This window comes from Puma concolor, chromosome B3 (assembly GCF_028749965.1).
Source record: "Puma concolor isolate L17-30 chromosome B3, mPumCon1.1.hap2, whole genome shotgun sequence".
NCBI classification, from domain to species: domain Eukaryota; kingdom Metazoa; phylum Chordata; class Mammalia; order Carnivora; family Felidae; genus Puma; species Puma concolor.
The window spans coordinates 44,016,456-44,043,493 of record NC_141672.1 but is presented as its reverse complement, the minus strand read 5'-3'; the positions used below and the strand labels follow the sequence as shown (position 1 = coordinate 44,043,493).

At 37.6% G+C, this 27,038-nt stretch overlaps 1 protein-coding gene and 1 pseudogene across 2 annotated transcripts in view; one reads left to right on the top strand and one right to left on the bottom strand.

Annotated features, from left to right (window-relative positions):
- Positions 1 to 5,306, bottom strand: part of LOC147579938 (uncharacterized) — a 20,640-nt pseudogene extending 15,334 nt beyond the window's left edge. Inside the window, exon 1 of the transcript XR_015252350.1 lies at positions 1,280 to 5,306. The product of XR_015252350.1 is annotated as an uncharacterized LOC147579938 (transcript). The remainder of the gene's footprint in view (positions 1 to 1,279) is intronic.
- Positions 4,880 to 27,038, top strand: NAA30 (N-alpha-acetyltransferase 30, NatC catalytic subunit). The gene is made up of 5 exons (XM_086709661.1): positions 4,880 to 5,017; positions 5,296 to 6,064; positions 11,728 to 11,851; positions 13,636 to 13,691; positions 23,598 to 27,038. The coding sequence occupies exons 2-5, from the start codon at positions 5,297 to 5,299 to the stop codon at positions 23,733 to 23,735; spliced, it is 1,086 nt and encodes a 361-aa protein (XP_086565787.1). The 5' UTR covers positions 4,880 to 5,017; position 5,296; the 3' UTR covers positions 23,736 to 27,038.

Genomic DNA, 27,038 nt, shown 5'->3' with positions numbered 1-27,038 from the left:
AAATGCCATGGGAAAATAAAGTGACGTGAGAGTTCAAGAGACTAATGGGACTAGCCTTTGGGACATACAAGTGACTTTTGCCGGAGAGGTGACCGTGGAAGGGTTGAGGTGGAAGCCAACTGATTGGCTAACAAGAGACTTGCACCTGAGTGCAGACTGTGGCTACCTACTACAGATTAGCGGTTTCACTGTGATGGAAAGCAGAGAGAGAAAGGATGGTAGGAGGAGTCTCCAGATGGGGTGCATTTATAAGCTTTGAGGCAACAGCCAGAAAACGTACCACTGAAAATTCAGGAGAGAGAACGATGATGGGACAGCTCCCAAAGGAGACTTGAAAGAAACTGTAAACAGTGTATCGTTCTACTTTTTACCCTAAAACTGCTCTAAAAAATAAAGTTATATATATATATATAATATATACACATTTTATATATAATATATATTATATATATAATAATAATATATAATAATATATAATTATTATATATAAAATATATTTAAAATATATATAAAATATTATATATAATATAATAATATATAATATAATAATAATATAATATATAATATTATATATATAATATATTATATATTTTATATATATATAAAATAAAGTTATATATATATATATATATAAAACTTTTAAAAAAAAAGGAGACTAGAGAGAGGTATTAGTCTTGAAGAATTGGGTCATCTTCTACCCTCTAAAACTGAGGGGGAAGGATATAAGGATAAGTGCAGATATAGATGCATTTATTGACACGGGGTGGGGGGGTGGGAGTGGCGCAAGTGCGTCTCTGGAAGAGTTCCTTTTTCCTAGCGACGCGGAGGCAGGGGCATCTGCTGAGAAGGAGAGTGTGAAGCAAGTAGTGGTCAAAGATGAAGCTAGCCTCGAAAACTGGTAAAAACAACTCTAGAGTACCGACAGCTGAGAGCATAGCTAAATTGGAGACCAAATATTTTCAATGGCTTTAATATAGAGGAATATATGATTCTGCCCAGCACCTCTCACTTACCCAGGTGGAGATAGGAGAATCAGCCTGTCCCTGCCCTTGGCACGTTATGAAAGTACGAGGTTGAAAGTAACAGAAATAGTGACCATTTGCCCATAGTCCTCTCCCGTTTCTCATACTCCCCTGGGGCCTCAGTTATACAAACGAAATCTGTGCCTACAATTGGGACTGCCAAACACTGCTCTCAAAGGGACACAGCATTAAAAGAACAGAATGTCACTTCCTCAAATTCAAAGGGAAAAATCAAGTTGTTAATTAAAGCACTTTACCTGGGAATCTCGTAGTGTTCCAGGATTGCAGGTGGTAAAACAACATCCTTATATTCATCCTTTGATTAAATTCTATAGACCTCAAATTCGATGTATCCCCTTTCTTTCATCTAAGATAAAACAAAGAACACTCATATTCAAGGCTTTATGTATAATAGATAGGATTAGTAGGATTAAGAGCCACATGGCACATAAAACTATACAAATATTTAAATTATTCAGTATATGTGCCTATGGCACATAACATGACATCCTGCTGAGTCAAGATAACTTAAAACATCTGTTATTAACATCTTCATTCCCAGTTACCTTTATGAAAACTGGCCAATAAGAGAAAAATGTCTAGTTGTTAGAGTTAGGAAGGAACTTTTCTCCTCTCAAGCTAACTTAAGGAAGCTGCTTGAGGATATTGTTTCAAAATTGATGTTGGTTATTTTAGTTGATTTAATGAGGAGTTTTTCTTCTAAAAAAAAAAAACTTAAGGTGTGTCCTTTCATTATTCAAAAGAGAACAAAGACAATAGTAACTAAGTGACTATTGTATCATAAGATATTGCCAAGCAATGAAAATACTAATTATCCAGATAAAAGACTGTCCCTTGTTACACTTCCCTGCTCCAAGACCATTTATTCCTCCTTCCCATGAAGTCATTGCTCACGGAGATAGTTGCCTTTTCAATGCCTCAAAATAGGCAAACATGCCCAAAGCGCTGAAGTGAATTAATCCTATTTCTATACCTAAAATAATGCTATCACCATATCAGCATATTACTCACAAACATGAGTTTGAAAATGCTTTACATATATAAGGACAGATTTCTTAGGGAAGTCTTCTGATGTCGATGGATCATCATTGGGATCTTAATACTGGGATATAAAACAAGTCACTGGAGCTTAGATGTCAGAGATCCTATTAGCTTATTCACTAGGAAGGAGGCCAGAATTTACTTTGTAATTGTAAACATCCTGCACTGCTGAGAGAATAGCATAATGTAGTTAAAAAAAAAAAAAAGAAAACCCAATAGGTCCCCTTTTATATATTAAATATGTGAACACTAAGTGAAGAAGACTCAGTCACTGACCTCAAGTAGGTCTTTATAATTCTCATCTCTCTGAAAATAACTGTGGGACAACATTAAGTGAGCCCCTGGGTGTGGGAAAGCTCAGTGCCACGTGACAATACGGAAAGAACAGTAAGACTTGGTGCCGCTGATTCATTACAGTGGAGTCGTATCTTTCTTAGGACAGGGTTATTCCACAGATACGGAGAGGCATTTTGCTAGGTAAAAATTAAACATGTCTTGGGGAATTGTGTGGAGACACTTTGGCCATTTTTTCCCCTGCACTACTTGAACAGATCATTGTTTCTTTGGCTGGCCCCCCAGGTTAAACTTAGAAACTATGTCATTTGAAAAATATGTATTGTTAAACAATGCATGTACATTTGAAAATATGGTTTTATTTTGTACTTTTTAAAAACCATCAATGGGATCCCATTGTACTTATTAGTTTATTTTACCTCCTTAGGGTGTTTAGAAGGTCTTAAGCACTTAAGACAATGTGTGTTTTCTAAAAATGGCCACAGCAGTATTTCTGGTCCCACATGTTCTCTACAAACTTTGCTTCTCCCTATCAAGAAGTAGAATCTATCTCCCCTGCCTCTGAACCTGGATGAGGCTTTATAAGGGCCTGGGTAAAGAGAACGCAGCAGAATTGACACTGCATGACTTCTAAGGCAGATAAACCATAATATGCTTCTACCTGGCTCTTGCTCTTCTTAGGATACTCACCCTTAGAACCTAACCCTCATGCTGTGAGGAGCCCAACCAAGTCCACATTAAGAGACCACCTGCAGAGGTCTACAGGGAGTTGAGCTGAGGTCTCCAGCCTGCAGCCTCCAGCCAGTATCAATCACCAACATGAAAGTGAAAACTTTTCAGAGGATTTCAATCTTCAGCCTTCCAGTTGAGGCCCTATGCATAAGGGAGCAGAAAAAAAGTCATACCTGCTGTGCTATCTCAATTCCTGACGCACAGAATCTGTCAGCATAATAAATGGTTGTTTTTTACCACTACCTTGTGGGCGTAATTTGCAATGCAACCATAGTACCTGGAAGTGTACCAATATATTTTATTATTAATTATTCAATATATTCTATCATATTCAATCTTTCAAACAATAACATAATTAACTATAGTATTTTGGTATCTTAAGCTTAATCATCCTGTATTGATAGACACTTAGGTGGTTTGGACTTATTTTTTCCTATTATAGACAAGGCTGAAATAAACATTTACATCTCTTTGTACACAGATGCCAGTATTTCTACAAAAACCTATAAATCAGTTTTTGTAAAAACCTATAAATGAGTTAATAAATACATGCAAGATACTTACAGCAGTGCTAGCACAGAGTAACACATTATTTTTATCACTACAGATTGAACTTCTAGATGGAACGTGATAGCTTTTCCTTGCTGTCTTTAGTGACAAGGATCCTAACAATTGTACCTAACTGCTATGCTACAGTAGAGGCCACTTTCTAGAGTTTAGATCAAGGCGGAAAAGTTGTAAACATAATCAGTCACAGATTATGTCCCTGAAAACATCCATCTGCTGCTGACATGACTAGCTCTACAAATCAGTTTTCAAAAAACTTGAGTTTGCTCCGTGGGCTGGTGAGTTACAAGAACAGAACTGCTGGAAATCACCGATTGCGGACTACAGGGGAAAGAGCGCAGCCACATGCTCAAGTGCGTGCGGCTGTTCTATCTGCATCCGCCTGGGCAGACCACTTGGTGGAGTGACTGGGGAGAAGGTTCAGGACGTGTCTTTCCCGGTGACAATTTGTGTCATAAGTTTAGGAGTGTGCTTTACCAGACGTTGTCACTTTCTTCCACCATCTCTAACTCTTCCCCAGGCGTGCTTGCATCTGTCTAGCACTTTAAATCACATTTACCTCTAAATTCCTGGGCGGAGTGAAGGGGACAAGGAGAGAGGAAGAGGACTATCTGTCCACCGTCTCTGGTCTCAAAGGGGCAGAATAGTTAAACTTAATTCACACTGCAAACAAACCAGTTTTCAACAGCTTTTAACTTCCTGTCTCTCTCGATTTTCTCCCGTTTTGCTCCATTTTTAAGGGACTCGGGTAACCACCCTCCTTTCTCTGCCTTCCTCCCCCGCCGCTCCTCGGGTCAGGGCAAAGGTAGCACAGCTGAGGAAGAGCATTTTTAGGAGAGTGGCGTGGTCAACAAGCCACAAGCGGGCGGGCTTCGCGACAGCTCCGTGGGGGCGACGGGGTTGGCAGAGGGAGCGCCCGTCCCGCCTATCTCTCCCCGGTCCTGCGTCGCAAGCTCCGCGGGCTGAGGAGTCCCAACGCCGAGGACAGTGCACTAGGCGCCGGAGACTCCAAAGCCCTCAGCGACTTCCCCGCCCCACAGCCCCACCCATTAGCACGCAGCCTCCCCCAGAGCCCACAGGAGACACCTTCGTCCCCGCCCCTCCACAGGTCACCTCCCTCCACGCCCCTTTCCCTTGGCCCCGGCAGCCGGCAGGCAGGGAAGTGTCGTAAAGCCAGGCCTAGGAAACTTTACCCGGGGTAACAGCCGAGGCGCTTTACGGCGACGGCGGCTGAGTGTGAACCTTGGCGGCGGTGGAGGCGGCCGCGGCGGCGGAGGAGGCGGCGGCGGCGGCTGAGGAGGAAGAGGAGTGGCGGCAGTGGCGGCGGGGACCTGTGCGGGGTGAGCCTCGCGGAGGGGACAGGGAGGGGCCGGGGGTGACAGGGCCAGCGGATGGGTGCGGGCGGACGGGGACGGTGGCCGGCTGAACAGCTGGGCGGCGCTGAAGAGCGGGGGGGGGGCGCGGAATTGGGGGGGCTGCTCCGTGAGGGACGGTTTCTGCCTTTGTTTCCCCCCCCTCCACCTTCGCCGCCCCCCCCTCCCCCCGCCCGACGCCCTCTCTGCTCCGCGCTCGTCCGCGGGGTCTCATGGCCTCCCCTCTCGGTCTGTGTCGCCTCTAGGATGGCGGAGGTACCGCCTGGGCCTAGCAGCCTCCTCCCACCACCAGCACCTCCGGCCTCGGCGGCGGCCGAGCCCCGCTGTCCCTTCCCGGCGGGGGCCGCCCTCGCCTGCTGCAGCGAGGACGAGGAGGACGACGAGGAGCACGAAGGCGGCGGCGGCAGGAGCCCGGCGGGCGGCGAGGCGACGGCGGCGGCCAAGGGGCATCCGTGCCTCCGCTGCCCTCAGCCGCCGCAGGAGCAGCAGCAGCTCAACGGATTGATCAGCCCCGAACTGCGGCACCTCCGGGCGGCCGCCTCTCTCAAGAGCAAGGTTTTGAGCGCGGCCGAGGCGGCCACGACCACGGCCACCCCCGACGGGGGGCCCAGAGCGACTGCAACAAAAGGAGCTGGGGTACACTCGGGCGAGAGCCCCCCTCACTGCCTCCCCAATAATGGAAGAACTGCGCTCCCCAGCCCGGCGGAGGCAGTGGCGGCGAGCGATCCTGCGGCGGCCCGCAATGGACTGGCGGAGGGCACGGAGCAGGAGGAGGAGGAGGAAGATGAGCAGGTGCGGCTGCTGTCTTCATCCCTGACCGCCGGCTGCAGTTTAAGAAGCCCCTCAGGCCGGGAGGTTGAGCCTGGGGAGGATCGGACGATACGTTATGTCCGATATGAATCCGAGCTACAAATGCCCGATATCATGAGACTGATCACCAAAGATCTGTCTGAACCCTACTCCATTTATACCTATAGATATTTTATCCACAACTGGCCACAGCTGTGCTTCTTGGTAAGTGGATGGAATGCAAAGAGGGTGAACGCAGCAGAGAGATCCAGGCCGTGCAGGGCAGGGAGTGTGAGGGCTGAGAGTGGCAGTGGATGTATACTTCTGCGTTTCATAGTACGTTACATGATGTAAAGTGCGTGTCCACACTCCTAGTTTTTTAATGAAACTGTTTTGAAGGTAAGACTTCTTGATCTGGCTTAACTTGGTACTTATGTAAATGCAACAAGCCTGTATGATGCATGTTGGGGGTCTTCGATTCTGTTTATATTAGCTTATAATCATGTTTAACCGTCTTTAATTACCCTCCCTCATCCTCAAAGCACTCTGCAATCATTTAATTTGAACATGGTTCTGTTCGGATACAGGCTTTATTAATCTCTCAATTACAGCCGTAATCAGGGAAGAGTGTATGCATAAACATGTTTTGGTGAACATGATTGTCAGTAAACTTGCTGTGGCCACATTGGGGAATTAAATCTTACAAGCGTTTTCCGTAATTATGGAGATTGTTTCCTTTTACTTCGACAGGACAATTCAGGACAATTAGCAGTTGTAGCCAGCCTGCTTTCTGGTGCTAGATTGTAGAAGGCACTACTAACACTTCTGGTGGCTGAAAGACCCTGAAGCTCGAACAAAATACCGTTTTGTGGAATGTAGGAAACTTAAGTGTGAAACTGTTACTAATCTCATTTTTTCCTTTAAGAAACTGATCATCCATATACGTACATATTAATAGTGACACAGGCTGTGTAAAGCACAGTTGACAGAATTTTTTGATTTCCATGTAAGTGAAGAAGATTTGGCTATGAAACAAGCTAAATAGTTTTCTTGGTTTTTTTTTAAATTTATGTAGTACTGGCAGTACCAATAGTTTCTTCCCCAAAATATTGACCAATTTTATTCTGAAACCTTTCACTTAAATATTAACTGGAGGTATGTTTTGTATCGTGTCCTCAGAAGCATTTTATTTCTTGAATTTCACCAAAGAAAGGCAACATGCTTTTAAGAAATATTTTTTGCTATGTAAAGGGAGAAGCTACTACTATTTATGTTTTAGCATTGACGTAATTGCACTTAGCACTTCGTTGCACATCCCCCCAAGATGTTTTGACAGTTCTTTAGAAATCCATCTTTCTGATTCTGATTCTGTATGTTGGTGGTAATCTAAAAATATAACCTCAGAATTGTAGATAATGGTAGTTCTGCTGTTTTCTATGTTCACTTTGCTAAACTTCAATTTAGTATATTTGTTTAAACTGTAGGAACTATCTTATATTCTACAAAACTGCTCTTACAGGATTCTAACCATTGTATCAACATAGAAGTTCTAAGACATGCCTATGTCAGTGCATATGGGGATGATTTTATAGCACTATATATGTGTCATTAAATGCCACTGTAATTGCTAAAAATTGTAGATTGATTTAATTGTAAATTTACCCACAAAAGTATATGACTGAGTCAAACCTTAAATTGAAATATGTATTTCTATTAATTACAGAAAATAGTTGTATATATAATATTTAGTCAGCTTTGGGTTCTGATATTACCTGGACCTCTCTCAACTTGTCTTCCATTTTCGACTCTGATAAACCTAATATTAAACTTTAGTTTTGATTTTACGTAGACTCCTTCCAGTTCGCCAGCTAATTTGTACTTTAGTTCTTAATAGTTTGTTTAATATTAAATTCTGAATATCTGGAAATTGAGATATGTACAAGTGGTTGACATCTAAGATTTATTAGTGCAAGTATGTATCTGGAGATATGGAACAGAAAACAATAGTTAATCAGAGGCCACTTAGAATTGGGGCCTTTATGTTGGCGTTTAAAAAATTTGAATTTCCTCTAAGAACAATTTAAAATAAATATAAGTGTGTATGTTTATTTTAAATCATATCATTTTAGAACTCTAACGGGTCTTAAATATAATCTAGCTCAACTTCATTTTTTTTTTTTTAATGAAAAAAAAATTAAGGACCCGAGTGACTTAAAAATGTTTAAATCTTCAGATATTTAGGGGTGCCTGGCTGGCTCAATCCATGGAGCATCCGACTCTTTTTTTTTTTTTAATGTTAATTTTTGAGGGAGAGAGAGAGAGTGCAAGCGAGCCAGCAGGGAGGGGCAGAGAGAAGGAGACAGAGAATCCCAAGCAGGCTCCATGCTGTCAACACAGAGCCTGATACGGGGCTCTAATTTACAATCCATTGGATCAAGAATTGAGCTGAAATCAAGAGTCGAATGCTTAACCAACTAAGCCACCCAGGTGCCCCATAGCATGCTGCTGTTGACCTCAGGGTAGTGAGTTTGAGCCTCACGTTGGATATAGGGATTACTTAAAAATAAAATCTTAAAAAAAAAAAAGCTTCAGATATTTAGTGGCAGAGAGGTAAAGTTAGAACTTTACCTGACCCCTCATTATGGAAATAAGTAAGAATCTGAAAAATGACATACCCTTGATCTTCAGGGAAGATCATTGTGTCCCCAAGTTATATTGTCCTGGCAAACATCAATAATCTCAAGAGATTAAAAACCTCCAAAATGTTTTTGGTTTCTATATATAACCTGTAATGGATCAAATGGAATGTATGAGGTTGAACTTTCCGTAGAAAATTGCCAGCACTTGACCAAACCTGACTAACAAAAATGACAGTTTCTTATGGCTCTTCTAATAATTGTAACAGATGTGATAGTAGAGTACTATACAAATGGGAGACCCTGTCAATTTTTCTGTTCTTAACTAATTTATCTTTGCCATTTTTGAGTTCATGGTATTTTTATCTTTTAGTGCCTTTTTGAACTTCTTAAACTTATTACCAGTGATGTACTATAGTATTTCTGTTTATTCTAAATTTAACTTTCTGGCTTCCTCTGTTTTCCTATGTATAGCATTCTGGAATTTGGGAATTTCTATTTCATACAACTTGTAGTTTTCAAGTTTTGTAGATTGACAAGCGATTGGCCTTGTAGAGTTAAGTCTTAATCTTGCCAAGATTTTTTCAGTTCCCATCCTTGAAAAAGGAACACATTTAATAGTATGACTTCCAAATATATGTGGAGAAGCTTTTATTTGGAAAAATTGATAAGCAGTTTAGTAATTCTTACATATTCATCAGCAATTTCTCAGGAAAAAATAGCAGGGTAGGCCTTCCTCTCTACGAATATCTTATTAGAGTACATTATATATTGGGCTTTTATTTTTTTTGTAATTTTAAAAAAATTTTTTTTAACATTTTTTACTTGTTTTTGAGAGACAGAGCATGAATGGTGGAAGGGCAGAGAGAGAGGAAGACAGAGAATCTGAAGCATGCTCCAGACTCTGAGCTGTCAGCACAGAGCCTGACATGGGTCCCGAACCCACGAGCCATGAGATCATGACCTGAGTGGATGTTGGACGCTTAACTGACTGAGCCACCCAGGTGCCACATTGGGCTTTTATTTTTTAACAATGAGCACCACTTGATTTTTGCTCCTACATATTCTTAATTAGGAAGAGTCAATCTAGTCCAAGCATGAACTGATAAAATACTTTGTTCGCCCTTTACTACCTTGGTCAAAAGAAGATTTGTTTGAAATTCCTATCCAATTTGGAAGTATTGTCCAAATGTATTGTGTCTAGTGGTTTTGATTCTTTCTTCTTTGGGATGGTTTATTAATTGTGAAATGTAGCTGTCCTACAGTTTTATATCATAGATTTATATAGATTTCCATTTTCCCTAATTTACAACCTTAGGTCACAAAGTTTTTTAATGTGGGGTGCCTGGGTATGGCTCTGTCATTTAAATGTCCTACTCTTGATCTCAGGGTCGTGAGTTCGGGCCCCATGTTGGGCTCCATGCTGTGCGTGAAGCCTACTTAAAATTTTTAAATGTACTTTTGGGCCTAACATGTATGTACATACATATATACACAACCACATATATTTGAGATGAGTTATTTTTAAATCAGAAAATGCTGTCAGAGTTGTTCAACCAGGCCACTTTTGTGTGTATTTCAGCTATTATTTCATAAAGAAATTTTAAGGTTTTTTTGTTTTTATTTTGAGAGAGAGTAGAGTGTGAGTGAGAGCTGGGTAGGGCCAGAGAGAGAGAGAGAGAGAGAGAGAGAATCCTAAGCAGGCTCTGCACTCTCAGTGCAGAGCCCGACGTTGGGCTCAAACTCACAAACTGCGAGAACATGACGTGAGCCAAAATAAAGAGTCAGATGCTTTACTGACTAAGCCACCGAGGTGCCCCAGAAATTTTAGTTTTGAAAACAGCTTTTACAGAACCAGATTGATTTATTGTGAATGAAAATGGAAATAACAGTTTTAGAGGTTTATTGTCCAAGATAGTTTTGGATTGTGTGATAAAACAGAAATGAATTAAGTGGATTATTCAATTTAATATCCCTTCAAAAGGATTTTTCTGACCTAGTTCAGGTTTGTGTGAAATGGATTGGAATTATCTAAAAGATTTTTCTCACAGTTTAAAAAAGTCTTTTTAATCATTTTACAGAATGATGAATTAAATGTCACATCAAAATTAAGTTAAAATTAAGTGTAAACTGGGCTTTTTAATTTTTTAAACCAATTCCTGGTTTTTGCTGTTGAAATAGTTTCTTCTGGAAATTTTATTTTATTAAGAGATAATTTGAAGTTTTCATATTTTTTAAATGAGTGCTCTTTAGAACAAACAAATACTTCTAACTAGCTGACACATTATTAAACAATTAAAGCTATTGCCCTATTGATATTTACCAGAATACAGTATTACTAGAACTTTTCATCAGTGACAGAACTTTTGAAAAACTTATTTTCAGTGGTAACACTGGAAATCTTAATAAAAATGGGGGATTATTAGCATTTATTCAGCATTTAACCTTTAATACTCTGGAAAGACATAAATTTTTATTAAAGTAGCTCTGTAAAATTAAAGCTTTCACTTTAATATGAAGCTCTGGTTTTAAGTTCTAGATATTCTTTGAGCTTTGTGATAATGACATTGTCGGGAGTGACTAGACCATTGAATATCTAGTCTTTGTAGTCCTTCACTAACAAAAACCCTTGGGGAGGATCCAAGGAATACCTTAATAACCATCTTTTTTGTGAAAGTCGTTTGCATTTTTTTGTCTTTGTTTTTGTTTTTTTCCTGCTCAAAATCGAACTCTACTGTGAGGTAGTATAAATATTAGGTGTTCTGTCTTTCACTAAAACTTTGTTAGAATTACATTTAAATTTATAGTACTTTGATAAGTTTCATAGTATTTTATACCCTAATGAAGAGACATTTTCTTTCTTTCTTTTGAAGAGACATTTTCTTAAAAAAATTACTTTCACGTATTTCTCCCCAAATCTTAAATATGTAGGTCTTTATTGCAAATAATTATAAGTACCTCTTATAAAGTACTTGAGTATTAACTTTGTGGAAATCTTGCTTTTTCCCCCCAGGCTTTGATAATGAGCATAAGACATTTATGCCCTAAACAGTGTTGAAAGATTTTAAAACTGGAACTTCTGAAGGAGTTCTGGGATTTAGATTTCTGAAACTTCTGTGATTGCTCTGTTACTAGAATTCTTCTCTCTTCTTTCCTCAAAAATGCTGACCAGTGGTTGGTTGCTGTTTCCCTGGGTAATTGTGCGGTACCTGACGGCAATGTATTCTTCATAACTGTTTGTTTATTTTTAAGGCCATGGTAGGGGAGGAGTGTGTAGGTGCCATCGTTTGCAAGTTGGATATGCACAAAAAGATGTTCCGCAGAGGTTATATAGCCATGTTAGCCGTGGATTCCAAGTACAGGAGAAATGGCATTGGTAAGGAAAATATTATGTCACTAAAAGAATGCATAAGTTATTTTCGTATTTGTTTTTTGAAGCAAAAGACTTAAATGTAAATGTATAGAAATGAGAAAGAAGCTAAGGGGAGAAAATTAAGGTTATTTTTATTTCAAAATATTTTCAAAATGTTCCTGAAATGAATTGTTTTCTTTATTAGTGTTTTGTTTGAGAAATTATCTTTCTAATAAGTAACAAGTGAATCAGTTTTTACTTCCAAACATTTTTTTGATCACATTCAAAATGCTTTGCATTGTACTATGTACTGCAACTCTTAATAGCATTTTGGGGCACTTGATCACAGCCCTCTAGGAGCTGTCTATACTTGGGTTAAGTGGAGCTCAAGGCAAAATTAAGGAGAAATTGTTACCATTATTTAGTTCTAGTCCTCAAACATTGTATTAGCAACTCAGGGAGGACCAGGAGAATTGTTTCTTACTATTCCCAAATTCATCTCTTTCTTGGGTCTACTTTTCCTGGCATTTTCAGTCAATCTTATATTTATGATTTATAATGGTCATTAGAATCATGTGGGTGGTTTAAAAACAAATGTTTCGGTCTCTCTTCCTGAGAATGTTGTGTGTCCTGTTAGAAGTAGGACTGAAGTGTCCCCAGCTGACTGTGATATAAGCCTGGTTAAGAACTACTGTCCTAGTGTCTAGGACCTACTGGCTCTTTGTTCAGGATGGGGGATTGAGCACTTGTCAGAGCATGTCAGATCCTGGGATCTAGTGAAGCTAAGTAAGTATTTGTGAAAGAAGAATTGATGCCTATTCCGGTATTTAATTACTAGCAGTTTGTCACTTGTAGTTTGTTGTTGTTGTTTCAAATACGAGTATTATTGTCCAATTTAAGAGTTTCATACAGTCTGAGAGGTCATGAGAAATCATTGTGAGTATGCTGACTTACTACATTAGTGTTAACCAACTTATTTTTTACAGTGTTAGAGTTTACTGCTAGGGTTTTTAATGAATTGGACCTGTTATATTGATGCATTGAAAAGAGCTGATAAGAGCTCATGGCAAATGATAGGCAATTATCTGTCTAGTTCAGAGGGCAGAAACTGGTGGCTTGAGGATTGCATCCTGACCTTCAGACATTTTGTTTGGCCCATGTAATGTGTTCTTGTTCATGTACATGGTTTGAAAATGAAGAGATTTCCTAACAATTTGGTTTTCTTAGAATCAGATTTGTCAGTTTTTTCCCTTTAATGTACCACGTGTATCTGACCCTAAACCAGGATACATTTAGCTAGACATTTACAGAGACACCACTGGCATCATTTGGGAATGCCCGGATTCACTGGAAGGTTTGTAGGAACCAACCCAGTGTCTTGGGTCCACTCTGGGCCACAGCAGTTTCTGGTGTGATCTTTGGCAAGATTGGCCCAAGGGTCTTGTAGCTTCTGGCTAGTTCAAGGATTTCCTGGGCTGTTCTGGCCGTACCATATCTTGCCTTTTTCTTTTTTCCCTTTTCTCTTACTTTCAAACAGAAGAGCACAAACTCCTGCTTGGAGCAAATAATTACACCTGAGAAAAAGAGATGCCTAAGGAGCTATGTCTTTTAAGAGGGAACTTATATTACTATGCGTAGGTTTGTTGGGCTCTCAGTTTAAATCTGAATTTTTTCTCACTTAAGATAGTCTGTTGTCTGCGTTCAAGGTAGAACCCAGCATTTGATATTTCTGTGCTTATAAATACGATAATTTAGGTATCCTTAAGAAACTAAATTTTCCTTCATTAATACTCAGATCTATATTCTAGGTACTAACTTGGTTAAGAAAGCTATATATGCCATGGTTGAAGGAGACTGTGATGAGGTAAGTCTTTCTAAATGTTTAAAACCTTTTTTCCTAGTCTGTATTTTATCAGTTTGGTTTTTAAATAAATATCCCACAATAAATTGTATTGCAAATTTCATTGCAAACTATTATTATAACATTGTAGCTTGTGGTGAAAAGCACTTGAGTTTTGACCTAGAACAAATTCTAAGATGATAATGGGAGCTAAAATTTGTTCTTTGTCAAAACATAAAGGTGAAATCTTAGACATTTTCAGTAAATAATTGGTATTCAGAGGATTTGGTATTCAGAGGATTTGTTATCAGTTAAGTCATTTAAGGTGGCTCTTATTACATATCTTACTGTAATTTCCTTACATATCGGCCTTAGTTTCTCTCTAAATAACTTTTTTTTTTTTTGTTTAATCTATGGGCCAACTGTCAGTTCATATGAAAGACATTTCATGTTTGAAAATAAAAAATCAGCATTAGCTAATGATAAGGCTAAGGAGAAAAAAAGACAACCACTTTTAAAATTAGACCTATGTTTCAACCTAAGAGCATCTTTTCTGTTTAGCTTGTTTGTACAGCCTAACCACAGGTATAAATTTTTTCATATCCTACAGCACTGTGCCATACACATGGTGAATGCTCCATAACTAATGGTGATGGTTGGGAATGTTACAATTTACTATTTCAGGTGGAAGAGAATAAGTATAAACTAGAGAAGTGTAGATGTTTTTGATATAGCAATGGTGACTATGAAGGAACAAAGTTGTATGATGCTAGTAACTTTATGAACGTTACAAGGGACAGTTGTCTTTGTTATTAGAGGGCAAATATGCCTTAGACAGTTCTCAAAATACTTGAAATTAGGTAATTTTTCCTCAAAAGTTTGTAACTTGTTTTGATAATTTTTTAAGGTGGGTTTTTTTCTGTACAAAATTTATACACACTCATTAACCATTATATGTATGTGTATATTTGGGGGTGCAAAGTCCCTTCTTTCACTGTCCTCACACTCTTCAATGCTTTGTTCTTCTTTCCACTTATAGCTACTGTTAATCTTTAAATATGTATCCTCACATTCTAAGCACACATCTTAGCTGCGTAATAGTTTTTCTTTATACAAACTAAACCATAATTATTATTCTGCAGTAATTACTTTTTCATTTAACAGTATCTTGTGAACGTGTTTCCATGTCAGAATACAGAGATTTACCCTAGACTATTCTCATGCTCCTTGTTCACATTAGTTTGTATTCCGACAGGCCACACTAAATAATGGTTTTATGAGTAGGCCTACAGATACATTGGGTAAAACGGAGGAAGCCATCCTGAGATATCAGGGCATTCAGTGTTATTTCAAATAAGATAATTCACATACAGTGGAGGATCTCATATAATTCACAGTTATTAATATCAAGAAGTAAAAGATGCAGTGACCCCGACCATTTTAATGTAACTAAAATTTGCAGAAGAGGATTGGACTGCATATGTTGATCTGTTTGGACCATAGTCACACTGGTGTAGCTCATCAGGAAGAGAAGTCAAGCTTCATAAAAGTTGCTGAAGAATTTGGAAAAATCTTTGGGTTGATAAGACCATGTTTTGATCCTCTACTGCTCCTGAATAGAGTGGTTTCCAGTGAGCAGGGATGTTATGAACAAGGAGTATTATGTTCCTTATAGCTATGCGTTTTGTGAGTTATCCTAGTCACTACCTGCGAGACAGGGTGTGTGCCTTACCTTAACTGAGCAAATGTTTAAATGGTATTGGTTTTTCTTTGAAAGTTCTGGGGAATGATACGGAGATTTGGGTTATATTGTTTTAGTCTCAAAGTTAGGTCCTAAATTAGTGATACGTTTTATGGTAGAAATACTCTTTTCATTGTGGACCTAAAGATCTTGTTCTGAATTTTCTTTTGAAGCAATGAGTTTTACTTAATATTAATCTGAAACGGAGATAGTTCCATGAACTTACGTTTTTGCAGTTTGAATTACTCTGCCTTTGAATTAAAGAACTCTTCCATGTTTTTTGTTTTGTTTTGTTTTGTTTTTGTTTTTTTTTTCAACGTTTATTTATTTTTGGGACAGAGAGAGACAGAGCATGAACGGGGGAGGGACAGAGAGAGAGGGAGACACAGAATCGGAAACAGGCTCCAGGCTCTGAGCCATCAGCCCAGAGCCTGACGCGGGGCTCGAACTCACGGACCGCGAGATCGTGACCTGGCTGAAGTCGGACGCTTAACCGACTGTGCCACCCAGGCGCCCCAGTTTTGTTTTGTTTTTAACTCTTCCATGTTTTAAACAAAATTTAGTGTGTCCCATATTGTTCAGATAAAGGATTTGCTCTGTGCAGGGTTAGAATTTTGTTTACTCCTTATAAGGCTTTCACTCTCCCTTTCATTGAGTTTTAAACTATATAAGCAACAATTCTATCCCCCTCTCTCTTTTAATTCTTGATAATTTGTGTTTGTTGGTTCCACTTCCTTTTATTACCATTTCATCCCCTTTGGTTTGGTTTCTTCCCCCTCCAATCCATTGTAACTACTTTCTCACTGATGTGTTTGCTAGGCCTAGTAGCTTTTTGGCCCTCCTACTTGTTAAACTACTTCTCAGTCTTTAAGACCCAATACAATAACAATTTTTTAAAGTTTTCCTTAATCCTTCTGGACAGAATCAATTGTGTAGTTTCTGTGGTTTTCTTAACATTTCTTTTTGTAAAATTTACTTCACTGAAATTTACTTGTTCAGAGTCTGCCTTAGCCACTGTGGAGAGCAGAGATGCCTTTTCTTGTTTACTGCTGTATTCTTAGTACTTAGTGTGGCATTTGCGATAGAGTATGATGGTTGACCAGTTAGTTCTGTGCCACCAGCATCTTATCTGTACCTCCTTTTTTTTTTAATGTACTTGTGAATTTCGACTTGCATAATTGTTAACTTGTCTTTCTCTTTGAGCTTTCTATAAGCTTTCTGGGAAGAGCAGTTATCTTATTTTTGTACATAGTAAAATTTTTTGAAGTATCTACAGGGAGGGGTGCCTGGGTGTCTCAGTCGGTTTGGTGTTTGGCTTCGGCTCAGGTCATGATCTCACAGTTCATGAGTTCAAGCCCCACATTGGGCTCTGTGCTGACAGCTCAGAGGCTCGAGCCTGCTTCGGATTCTGTGTCTCCCTCTTTCTCTGCCCCTTGCCCACTCACACTCTGTCTCTCTCTCTCTCTCTCAAAAATAAATAAACATTAAAAATTAAAAAAAAAAAGTATCTACAGCATTATTAATCAGTTAAAATACCTTTTGGTAAAAAAAAAAATTGCACATAAAAACAGTGATATATAATTCATTGTTCTGAGGAAAACTGAAATTTTAATTCTCTAAGGATGCAGTGACCAATTTTGAAATAACCAACATGTAATTTTACTTTTATTAAGTTAGGCCAACCTTCCTTTCTTTAAAAGTGTTAAGGAGTTTTGACAAATTATCAGAAATACATTTGAAAAGGGATTTAAATTACATTTTCTACTACTTAGGATGTACTGTTTTTTTTTTTATTATTATTATTATTCTTATAAAGATAGAAATGTTTAAATCTATGCACCTGTAAAGAAAGTGACATTTGGAAATCTCTGTGAAGCTTTACCATGCACATCCAGTCAATTTTTACTTTCTGTTCTATTTGTAGAATTTGTGACCTTGAGCTGAGTTTATATTGCTCTTGGTTGCTCTTGTCATTTTTAAAATAATTTCACAGCATATTAAACCAAAATTAGTAATCACAGAGTTGAAATGTAGATCATGTTTTTGTTCAAATAATAATGAAAGACTCTCCTGATCTAATAGATGTTTTCATTTTGCCTTACTATGACTTTCCTAACTTTTTATGTCAGAATTAGACATGTTAAAACAGCATAACTAAAAGATGTTTTTCATTTTCTGTATATTTGGAGCTGTCTAAAAAATTATAGCATTAAAAAAAGAAACAAGGGGATTTGTTGCTTCATGAATGAGAATGCATTACCCATATTACTGATCTGGCTTGAATTTGGTTACACCCACACATGCTCTTGCTGCCATACTGGTGGCTACTAGGGCAAGCATCTTGGCTTTGTGTATTACATTAGGGGAAATAGTAAGAAAAATACACACAAATAGCATGAATGAGTTTTCTAGGATGGATGTATGTATGTATGTATGTATGTATGTATGTATTTATTTATTTATTTAGAGAGCACTTGCATGCACGCATGGAGAGGCAGAAGGATAGGGGGAGAGAGAGTCCTAAGCAGGCTCCACATCCAGCATAGACCTCAATGTGGGGTTCCTTCTCACGACTGAGATCGTGGCCTGAGCTGAAATCAGTCAGACAGATGCTTAACCGACTGAGCCGCTCAGGCACCCCTAGAATGTTATTTTTAAAGTAGGATTCATGGGGCGCCTGGGTGGCGCAGTCGGTTAAGCGTCCGACTTCAGCCAGGTCACGATCTCACGGTCCGTGAGTTCGAGCCCCGCGTCGGGCTCTGGGCTGATGGCTCAGAGCCTGGAGCCTGTTTCCGATTCTGTGTCTCCCTCTCTCTCTGCCCCTCCCCCGTTCATGCTCTGTCTCTCTCTGTCCCAAAAATAAATAAATGTTGAAAAAAAAAATTTAAAAAAAAAAAAAAAAAAAAAAAAATAAAGTAGGATTCATATATCTAAAATAACCCACACAGTGACTGTTTACTTTTGTGTGCTTTTTTCCTGAAATAAATTAGAATGGGGTGATTGGTCAGCATGATGAACAGTGCTTTACCTTTAATCTATAGATGTCCTTTTGAAGTCTTCATCTCTGGGAATTTAAATTTCAGAAATTTTTTTTAGATTTAAAGTATGATTGCTGTGATGTCAATACTCAGAATTAACTCCTATATGATGAGAATACACCACATTTCTTAATTGAGTTTAAATGTGCTCTATGTGCTCTATTTTTAGTTGACCAGCATCTTCCCATTTCCTCTGGGATCCACCATTCTACTTTCTGCTTTTATGAGTTTATTTTAGTTTCTACATATAAGTGATATCATGCAGTATTTGTCTATGTCTGATATGTTTCACTTAGCGTTATGTCCTCCAGGTTCATCCATGTTGCCACAATGGTAGGATTTCTTTAAGACTGAAAAATATTCCATTGTTTGTATATGCTCCTTTTCTTTATCCATTCATTTGTTGACAGACATTGGACATATAGGTTATTTCCGTATTTTGGCTGTTGTGATAATGCTGTGATAAACATGGGAGTATCTATTTGATACTAAGTACCTATTTGAGGTCCTGATTTTGATTCCTTTGGATATATACCCAGAAGTGGGATTGCTGGATCACATAGTAGTTCTATTTTTAATTTTTTGAGGAACCTCCGTACTGTTCCATGATGGCTGTACCAATTTACATTCCTACCAACAGTGGTCTAATTTAGCATAACCAGTAATAAATCTGTTACATAGTAACAAAATACATATGGTATTTAGTTATGTACAGATACATATCAGGTATTTTTATTATTTTTTGATAATGTACGAAGGTGACTTTTAAGCTTTCTATGTTTAACAATTATATGTTGAACATTTTTAGTTTCGCTGGAAACCTATTTTGGCTATCAAACAGAGGCTGCTAGGTAAAGAACAGAGTAAAACGGAGTTATTTAAACTATAAGGATTTTTTGATCAAGTAGTCTGTCCTAATTAAAGAACTGGGTATGAGAATCCTGGGTTCTAGATTCATCTTCTGTCACTTAGTAGTTGTGTGATTGTAGGCAAGTCATTTAACTTTTTATAGTCTTTCTCTTTGTGTATGCAATGTGGTAGTAATTCTGATCTTAAAGGAATGTTATGAAGAACAGTAAAGTTTATTCAGCAGTGTCAGTATAAGGTCTATGAAGTGCCAGATGATAAGCTAGTGTTTAGATTCTAACAGTGAACAGCTTGCCCTCCCTCCAGCAGTTCCAGCCTAAAATATTAAAAAAAGGCTTTCTAAACTGTAATAGTTTGGCTTGTCCTGACAGTGGTTTGTTGCTAAGAGAATCCGTGGAACTTCACTGTAATCTTTTTTTCTGTTAAGTAGAATTCAACTTTGCCAAGTTTCTTTGGGACCAAAATAACCTCATTATCCTTTGGCTTCCTATGTAATACTCCCATGATGTGGACTAAACGAATAGTTTCATACTGAGTTTTCATTGTAAACCCAGATTCTCTTTTAATTTAAGAGAATTTAAGTGATTAAGTATTAAAAAGTTAGTTTTTTCTGACATTTCCTATTTTGTCAGATGATCTCTTTATTGACAGAATGTGAGTGTACCGAGACTATCCTTTGGTTTTAAATAAGGTCAGCCCTTTGTATAATTCCATGTCTGTGTAATTGGGCTGTATTTCACTCATCTGCTAGGATGCCAACAAAGGCGAATTCAACTCTTTACCACACCTCAAGTGTGTATTTATGTAGCCATAATTAGCCTCAGATGTGTCTTAATATTTTCAGTTGCCAAATACTAATGAACATGGACTTAGGTCCCCTTCATTGTGTCATAAGTAGGTTAGATCTCCCATTGCCACTTTGGTTTACTCTGGGGAAAGAATCAGGGGGAGGCACAGAAGAGTGGATATTATAAGGTCTAGTTCAGATATGGAGTCTGGTCTGTTTTTGTACTACTGGTGGCCTTGAGTTTCATTCATTTGTTAATTGGAGAAAAATCATATCTATTTCATAGGATATTTATGAAAATAACATCACAAATGGATATAAAATGACAATGCATATAAATGCTTTACATAGCATTTAGTAAGCCATCAGTAAATATTAGCTTAAAAAAAACCAAACAAACCTGTCACTCCTTTTTCGGTGAAATCAAGTTCCAAGTTTTGAGTTGTACTTTTATTGCTTCACATATTGTTTTGATGTAACATTTTAGCTGTAATTAGGTGGTGGCCTAAAACAGAGTTCTAGGAGTTACCCAAGAGATTTGTTCAAAATTGAAAACCTGTATTGATCAGACTGGACTGTCCCAGACTGGATGATGGTATACATTACTAAAAAATAAATTTCCATATTTTTAAGAGTAGAGAAAAATTGTTGACTTTTATTCTTATCTTAAACGAGCTTGTTTGCTGTACAACATTTCTTTAAATGTTCTTCCTAGGGGGTTGCCTAGGTGGCTCAGTCAGCTAAGCGTCTGACTCTTGATTTTGGCTTAGGTCATGATCTCAAAATTTGTGAGATCAACCCTGCATTGGGTTCTGTGCTGACAGTGCACAGAACTGTCTGTCTGTCTGTCTCTCTTTCAGAATAAACTTAAAAAGAAATAAGGCAAATGTTCCTTCCTAGGAACATTTTCTCTTTATCCTGAATTATTAATTACCTGTTTTTAGATCTTTTAAAATTTAAGATTTAGCATGTGATTTGCTCAGTTGCTTTAAGACGATGCTTTCTCTTTAAGCCCTTTGGTCATTTAAAAATTTAATAATACTTTTGTTTAATATTTAAGTAATGTGTGTAATATAATGAAAGGTGCTAAGGATGCATATAATTAACATATCTGAGAGCCTTCTATTTGTCAGGCAGTGTTAGGTATACAGGAAATGGCTGTGAAGGAGGTATACATGACCCTGCCCTTGTTGGGCTCATCAGCTAGGAGAGATGACATGGTCATCAAATGTTGAATGAAGTCAGCGGGGTAGTATAAAAAGAAAGGGATAATCCATCCAGTCTGGAAGTAACAAGCTAAGGCCAAAAGCAAAGAGGACAGGAAGAGCATCCTTCCAGACAGAAAACAATTTATGTGAAAGATCTAAGGTGGGAAAGATCAAGGTGGGAAAGATCAAGGTGAGTTCCAGAAACTGAAAGTTTAGTGTTGATCATGGAGAACCAGGGGGTAGACCTAAAGCAAAGTTGGTGAGGTAGGTAGATGCCATAATTTGAGGGCCTTTTAAGTTTGTTTAGATTATCTTTATTTATTTTTTAAACTTTTTTTTAAGTTTATTTATTTTGAAAGAGAGAAAGAGTGTGGGAGGGGCAAAGAGAGAGGGGGAGAGAAAGAATCCCAAGCAGGCTCAGCACAGAGCCTGATGTGGGTTCAGTCTCATGAATTGTGAAATCACAATTTCACATGATCATGACTGTCAATGACTGACATGCCTGATCATGGCTGTCAATGTGGAGCCTGATGCGGGGCTCTGTCTCACAAACCATGAGATAATGACTTGAGCTGAAATCAAGAGTCGGATGCTTAACTGACTGAGCTATCCAGGTGCCCCTAGATTATCTATAATTTGTGAACTTTATCTTGAGGACAAAAGGGAGTCAGTAAGTGGTTCTAAACAGAGGTTAACAAGAACATCATTCTACTTAAAGAAAATGGGAGACTTTTTGAGTTAGGAGTATCTTGTAATTACAGTGAAAGTTGATGCCAGCTTGGACTACAGTGGTATGAGTAGGGGATAGAAGGAAAAGAGGTTATTTGAGAGATTTAAGAGAGAAGAGAAATAGTAGTTGGATGTATATGGGGGGGGTGGGTAGAGAGGAAAGAAGCTCAATAGTGACTCCTAGGTTTTCAGGTTTGAGGCATTGTTACTGACATGTGGACTTGAGGAGGAGTTGAGTTCAGTTTTGGATATGATGAAGTACATTTTCTTCTCTATTATTTACATCTACTTGAATATTTGTCAGATGTTTTGGTAGCTTGAGATAGAAAGTGACTCATAGGCTTCACTGGGACCCTTGTTTAATTATACTTTGCCCTTTTGTCTCATTTCAAACACCTGAGGGTTATGACATCCCAACAGTAACTGTGGCTCACTTTGTTGACAATTCTCAATGAGGTAGGTTGAGAATCAATAGAAAGGCAAATAGAGCTGTGTATATAAAAGGTAGGAGGATGGGATAGAGGATGTTTGGGTAGAGGAAGGTAGAAATAATAATAATAATAAAAGAAAATCACACAATGTTCAAAAAGTGTCAGTTCTTCATTGTCAGGGCCATTGTTCAGTAATACTAAAAACAACTCAGAAGTTAATATTTTATGTGTTCTTGTGTTCAGTGTTGATGTCCATAATGTATAGTCCATGGTTTCAGACTGTTGTTTTCCAACTAGCATCATCAGCATCAATTGGCAATTTTTTTTAAATATAAATTCTTGGGCCCCACCCCAAATCTACTCAGAAACTCCAGAGGAGGGTGTCTGCAATCCAGTTAACTAATGTTTGGGTATCTTTGGTCTAGGATTGGCAAACTTTCTCTGCAAAGAGCCTAATGGGTAAATATTTTAGACTTTGCAGACTATAGATCTCTGTTGCAACTGTTCAACTCTGCTTGTATTGAAAAAGGAGTCATGGACATCATGGAAACAAATGGCCATGGTTGTGTTCCAATAAAGCTTTATTGACAGAAACAAGCAATAGACACATTTGGCTCCAGGACCGTAATTTGCAGATTCTGGTCTAGATTCTAGACAAATAGGGTAGTTGTTGCCAGGATGAATGACGACAAATTAATGAAAATATAGGAGTTAGGAGTTGGAGGTCAAATTGTATTTTCTTAAAGTTTGTATTGTTGATTTTTTTTCTTTTCTTCATCTTTTTGTCACACTACTTTTCTCCACGGGGAAATAATTCATCTTTGTTTTAGTATAAAATGTATATTCTCATTGCTAAAAATTCCAAACATCACAAAAATCAATAGAACAGAAAATGTCCGCATTCCTACCTCTTCTTGCCCCAAGAGAAAATTACTATTACGATGACCATTTTCTGGGTTCTTTCTTTACATCATTAACATTTATTGTTTTCACCATCAATCTTAAAACCGATATGGAATGTTTTTCTTAAGTATTTGATGTTTACTTTGTGATTTGTCAACTTAAGAAATTATAAGCTAATTTCAAATATATAAAATTATAACTTAGTTTTCTCATATTTTTTTTGAAGGTTGTTTTGGAAACAGAAATAACGAATAAGTCTGCTTTGAAACTTTATGAAAATCTTGGTTTTGTTCGAGATAAGAGGCTGTTCAGATACTATTTAAATGGAGTTGATGCACTGCGACTTAAATTGTGGCTGCGTTGAGAAACTGATACCAAGGAACAACTTTCCAACCACACAGAATCGACCTTTGCATGCAATGCAATTTGTACAGAATTGCTTTGCAGGTGGATTTAGTAATTTCCATGCAGCTCTTACCTGTCAGTGTCTCATTGAGTGTCGCACAATATTTGTTGCACTTTGGCATGGCGCATTTGTTCTGAATTAAAAGAGATTGTTTTAAACTTAAAGAGTTCTTTTGGTACCAGCAAGATGTGCCAGTTGATAGCCAAGATTTGTTTGTTCATTTGCAAAGTCTGCTGACAATGTTATTTACACAGTGATCATTTTGTCACAGAACCAGTAAGTGGAACATGATTTTTGTTCCTAAAAAAGCCAATGTAGATTGTAAAAATCTCTAAGTATACTAACATTTCACATGAAACCTGCCATAGTTTTCTGAAGGGGGTGGGGGAAAAGCTTCAATTTTAGGTTTTATTTTTTCAATATTAAATTTTCCATTCTTGGATATTGGTACCTCAGTGATTAGTGAATGAAAAAAAATGTTATGTAGGGTTGGGTGTGTCTTACAATGAGTAAAGATAACAATTAAATTGCGTCTGCCAGTGCCTGTGTAGATAAGTATATTTGTCTTCATCTCTAGTTTTTGAATGCATGCTCTCTTTTCCTTTTCTTTCAGGCCTTTGCAAGCAAACTTTTGTTTTTATTTAAATTCTAAATTTGATAATAAATTATTTCAGATTTTTATAATTTGGATACTTTTTTCCAGGTGAGTGACAGAGTGGTTTACTGTAAAGTCCCTTCTTTCCTTACAGTAAGAAGTTGAATCTACTTGGAAAATCTTTGAGAAATGACTCAAAAGGGATGAGAAAAGTTGATGGAGCCGGGAATTGCTGGGTTTTGGATGCACTTTTTTTTTTTTTTTTTTGAGAGGGAATTTTTGGAAAAGAATAGAAAATTAATGTAAATCGGTATGATTTTATTTAATCAAAATTATTGCTAAGCTGTGAAGAACAGCTTTTACAAAGTAGCTGGAACTTTTTTCCCACTTGATTTGGATTCACATTGCTTCCATTTCTTAAATTGTTTCACTTTTGGTTCTTGGTCTTGGAAATAAATTTGAAGGTTCATTGTATCCATTTTAAACTGATTTTATTTTCTTTTCACTTATTTAAGCAAATTCTTGGGGAAGCTTTGCTTAGTTTCCAGAAAAACAAAAGGGAAAATTGGAATATTTTTTTGGAGTGAGTTTTATGGGTTTTCTTAATAGTTATCACCATGTTCAGTTACATTGTATTTTGGTCAATCTGTGCAGTGTAACAAATTTATAAGTTAATTGCTTTCAACTGAGTCAGGAAACCTGTGATGGATAATTTAACTGGAAAACCTAGGTACCCATAAAAAAAAAAAAGATTGATTCTCTGTGAAAAATGTTTTGTAGGAATCTATGTTGTTTTTTCTTTAATTTGGATATGCTTTACTTCTGTTCTAGGATTTGGTTTGAATTTTATTTTATGGCTATAATTACTGTATTTTTAAAAACCCTACCTCCATTAACAGTTGGTAAAAGCCCCCTTTCAGGAAAGTTTGTTGCCTTTTTTTTTTTTTTTTAAAGGAAAGCTGCTCCTTGCTCAGTGCAGTGTCTTGAAAGTGAACATGGTAACAAGTATTTTAAAAATAAAGATACACAGATTTGGTGAAAATAAAATCTTCCTGCTGGTGGGATCATTTATAGTTCCTCATTTTTAAAGTCAACTTTTTCTTTCATTTTATATTGCTCTTGAAAGTTTAATGGGTTGAGTACTGATTGCGTTAAAATATAACGATCACTCAATACTCAGCTTTCCAGCTGACTGTTTTGAGTATGTCTTTGATCAAATGTCATTTGGGCTCTAGCATTTAGAGGAATGCCAATCATAGTAATGCTTCTGTTAATTTTGATATGGAGGGAACTGAACTAAAAGAGTTATCAAATTTTATCTCACCACTTTATATTTGACTTGCTGATTCATTAGTAATGATTGTTGATGAACATACATTTGCTTGACTCCCTAATGGGGACGGTTCTAAAGTAGATAGATACGTGCTAGATTTTCATTTCAGCCATTATGTTTTGGCAAGTTGTCAATGAAACCATCTCTACTGACCTTTTCTCCCAGAATTGACCAGGTTTCGCTGAACTGACTGGGTGTTTGTAAACGTGACCTTAACCATGTGGCTAAAAAGTCAGATGGTTGCCGTATTGTTCAGCCTGGTGTATGTTGAACAGAAATGCCTACCTTATGTCTTTAATTGGGTATACAAAAATTGTTTACTTAAGTAGACTAAAATTTTAATGTCTAGCATGATAACCCAGCATCAAAACTAAGTCTCCATTCCAGTTGAAGCAGCATCAAACATTCATTTACTTTTTGATATTGGGCTTTCATCTTTCTTATATAATCTTAAAACAATCTCATTTAAAATTGATAGCGTGAGTTCACTTGGCTAAAACTGAGCAAGATTGGTGCAACTTTCTTTTAACGGGGTGCTGCCTCTTAAAGACTGACTGTACTATCCACTGACACTGGTTTGGCAGTTCGTACTGCTGAACATTTTATACATGCTACCATGAAGCTATATATGTTAGTATTGAAGAAGCTAACGGGTATGCTACCATTTTTTGATGTGTGGACTGATTGTAATTTCCCTTACATTAGGATGAAACTACTCTAGGGGAGTCCACAGATCAGAAACCAGACAGTAGTTTTTGAAGTTGAAGCCAACAAAATTAAAAAAGTAAAATTATTAAAAAATTGGTTTTTTACCCTCCCTACTTACTGAGTAAATTGCCCTCCCTACTTGCTTGACAAATCTGTGTAAAGGAGTTTGTTTGTCACATGTTTTAACTTTACCTTGCCCTGTGTTATGGTATTGGCTGACATGTATAAGACTGGATGTGTATATTTATTATGGTGTCTAAAAATCATGAAGTTCATCACTTTCCAGGAGCATAGATAAAAGCAAATTGGTAGTGCATCAGAGTTACTTTCCAGTGCACCATGACATCACTAAAATGAGTGCTATAATGTTACAGGGCTTTCAGGTTTGTAAAAACATAACCGTAAATTATATTGACGTCAGATATGAGTTGAGTATCTATAAAATATCACGTGTATTTCAAAATATTGGACTGCTGTTTGATGACTGGATATTGCTGCATAATTTTCTTCTATTGTCCCATATCCTTTTGGAGAGAGAGATTTAATGGGATTTGAAATGTGCAAGCTGTCTAAATAAGATGCAGTCAAATAAAGTTGGTTAAGTTGTGTTTGCATTTTTCTTTTA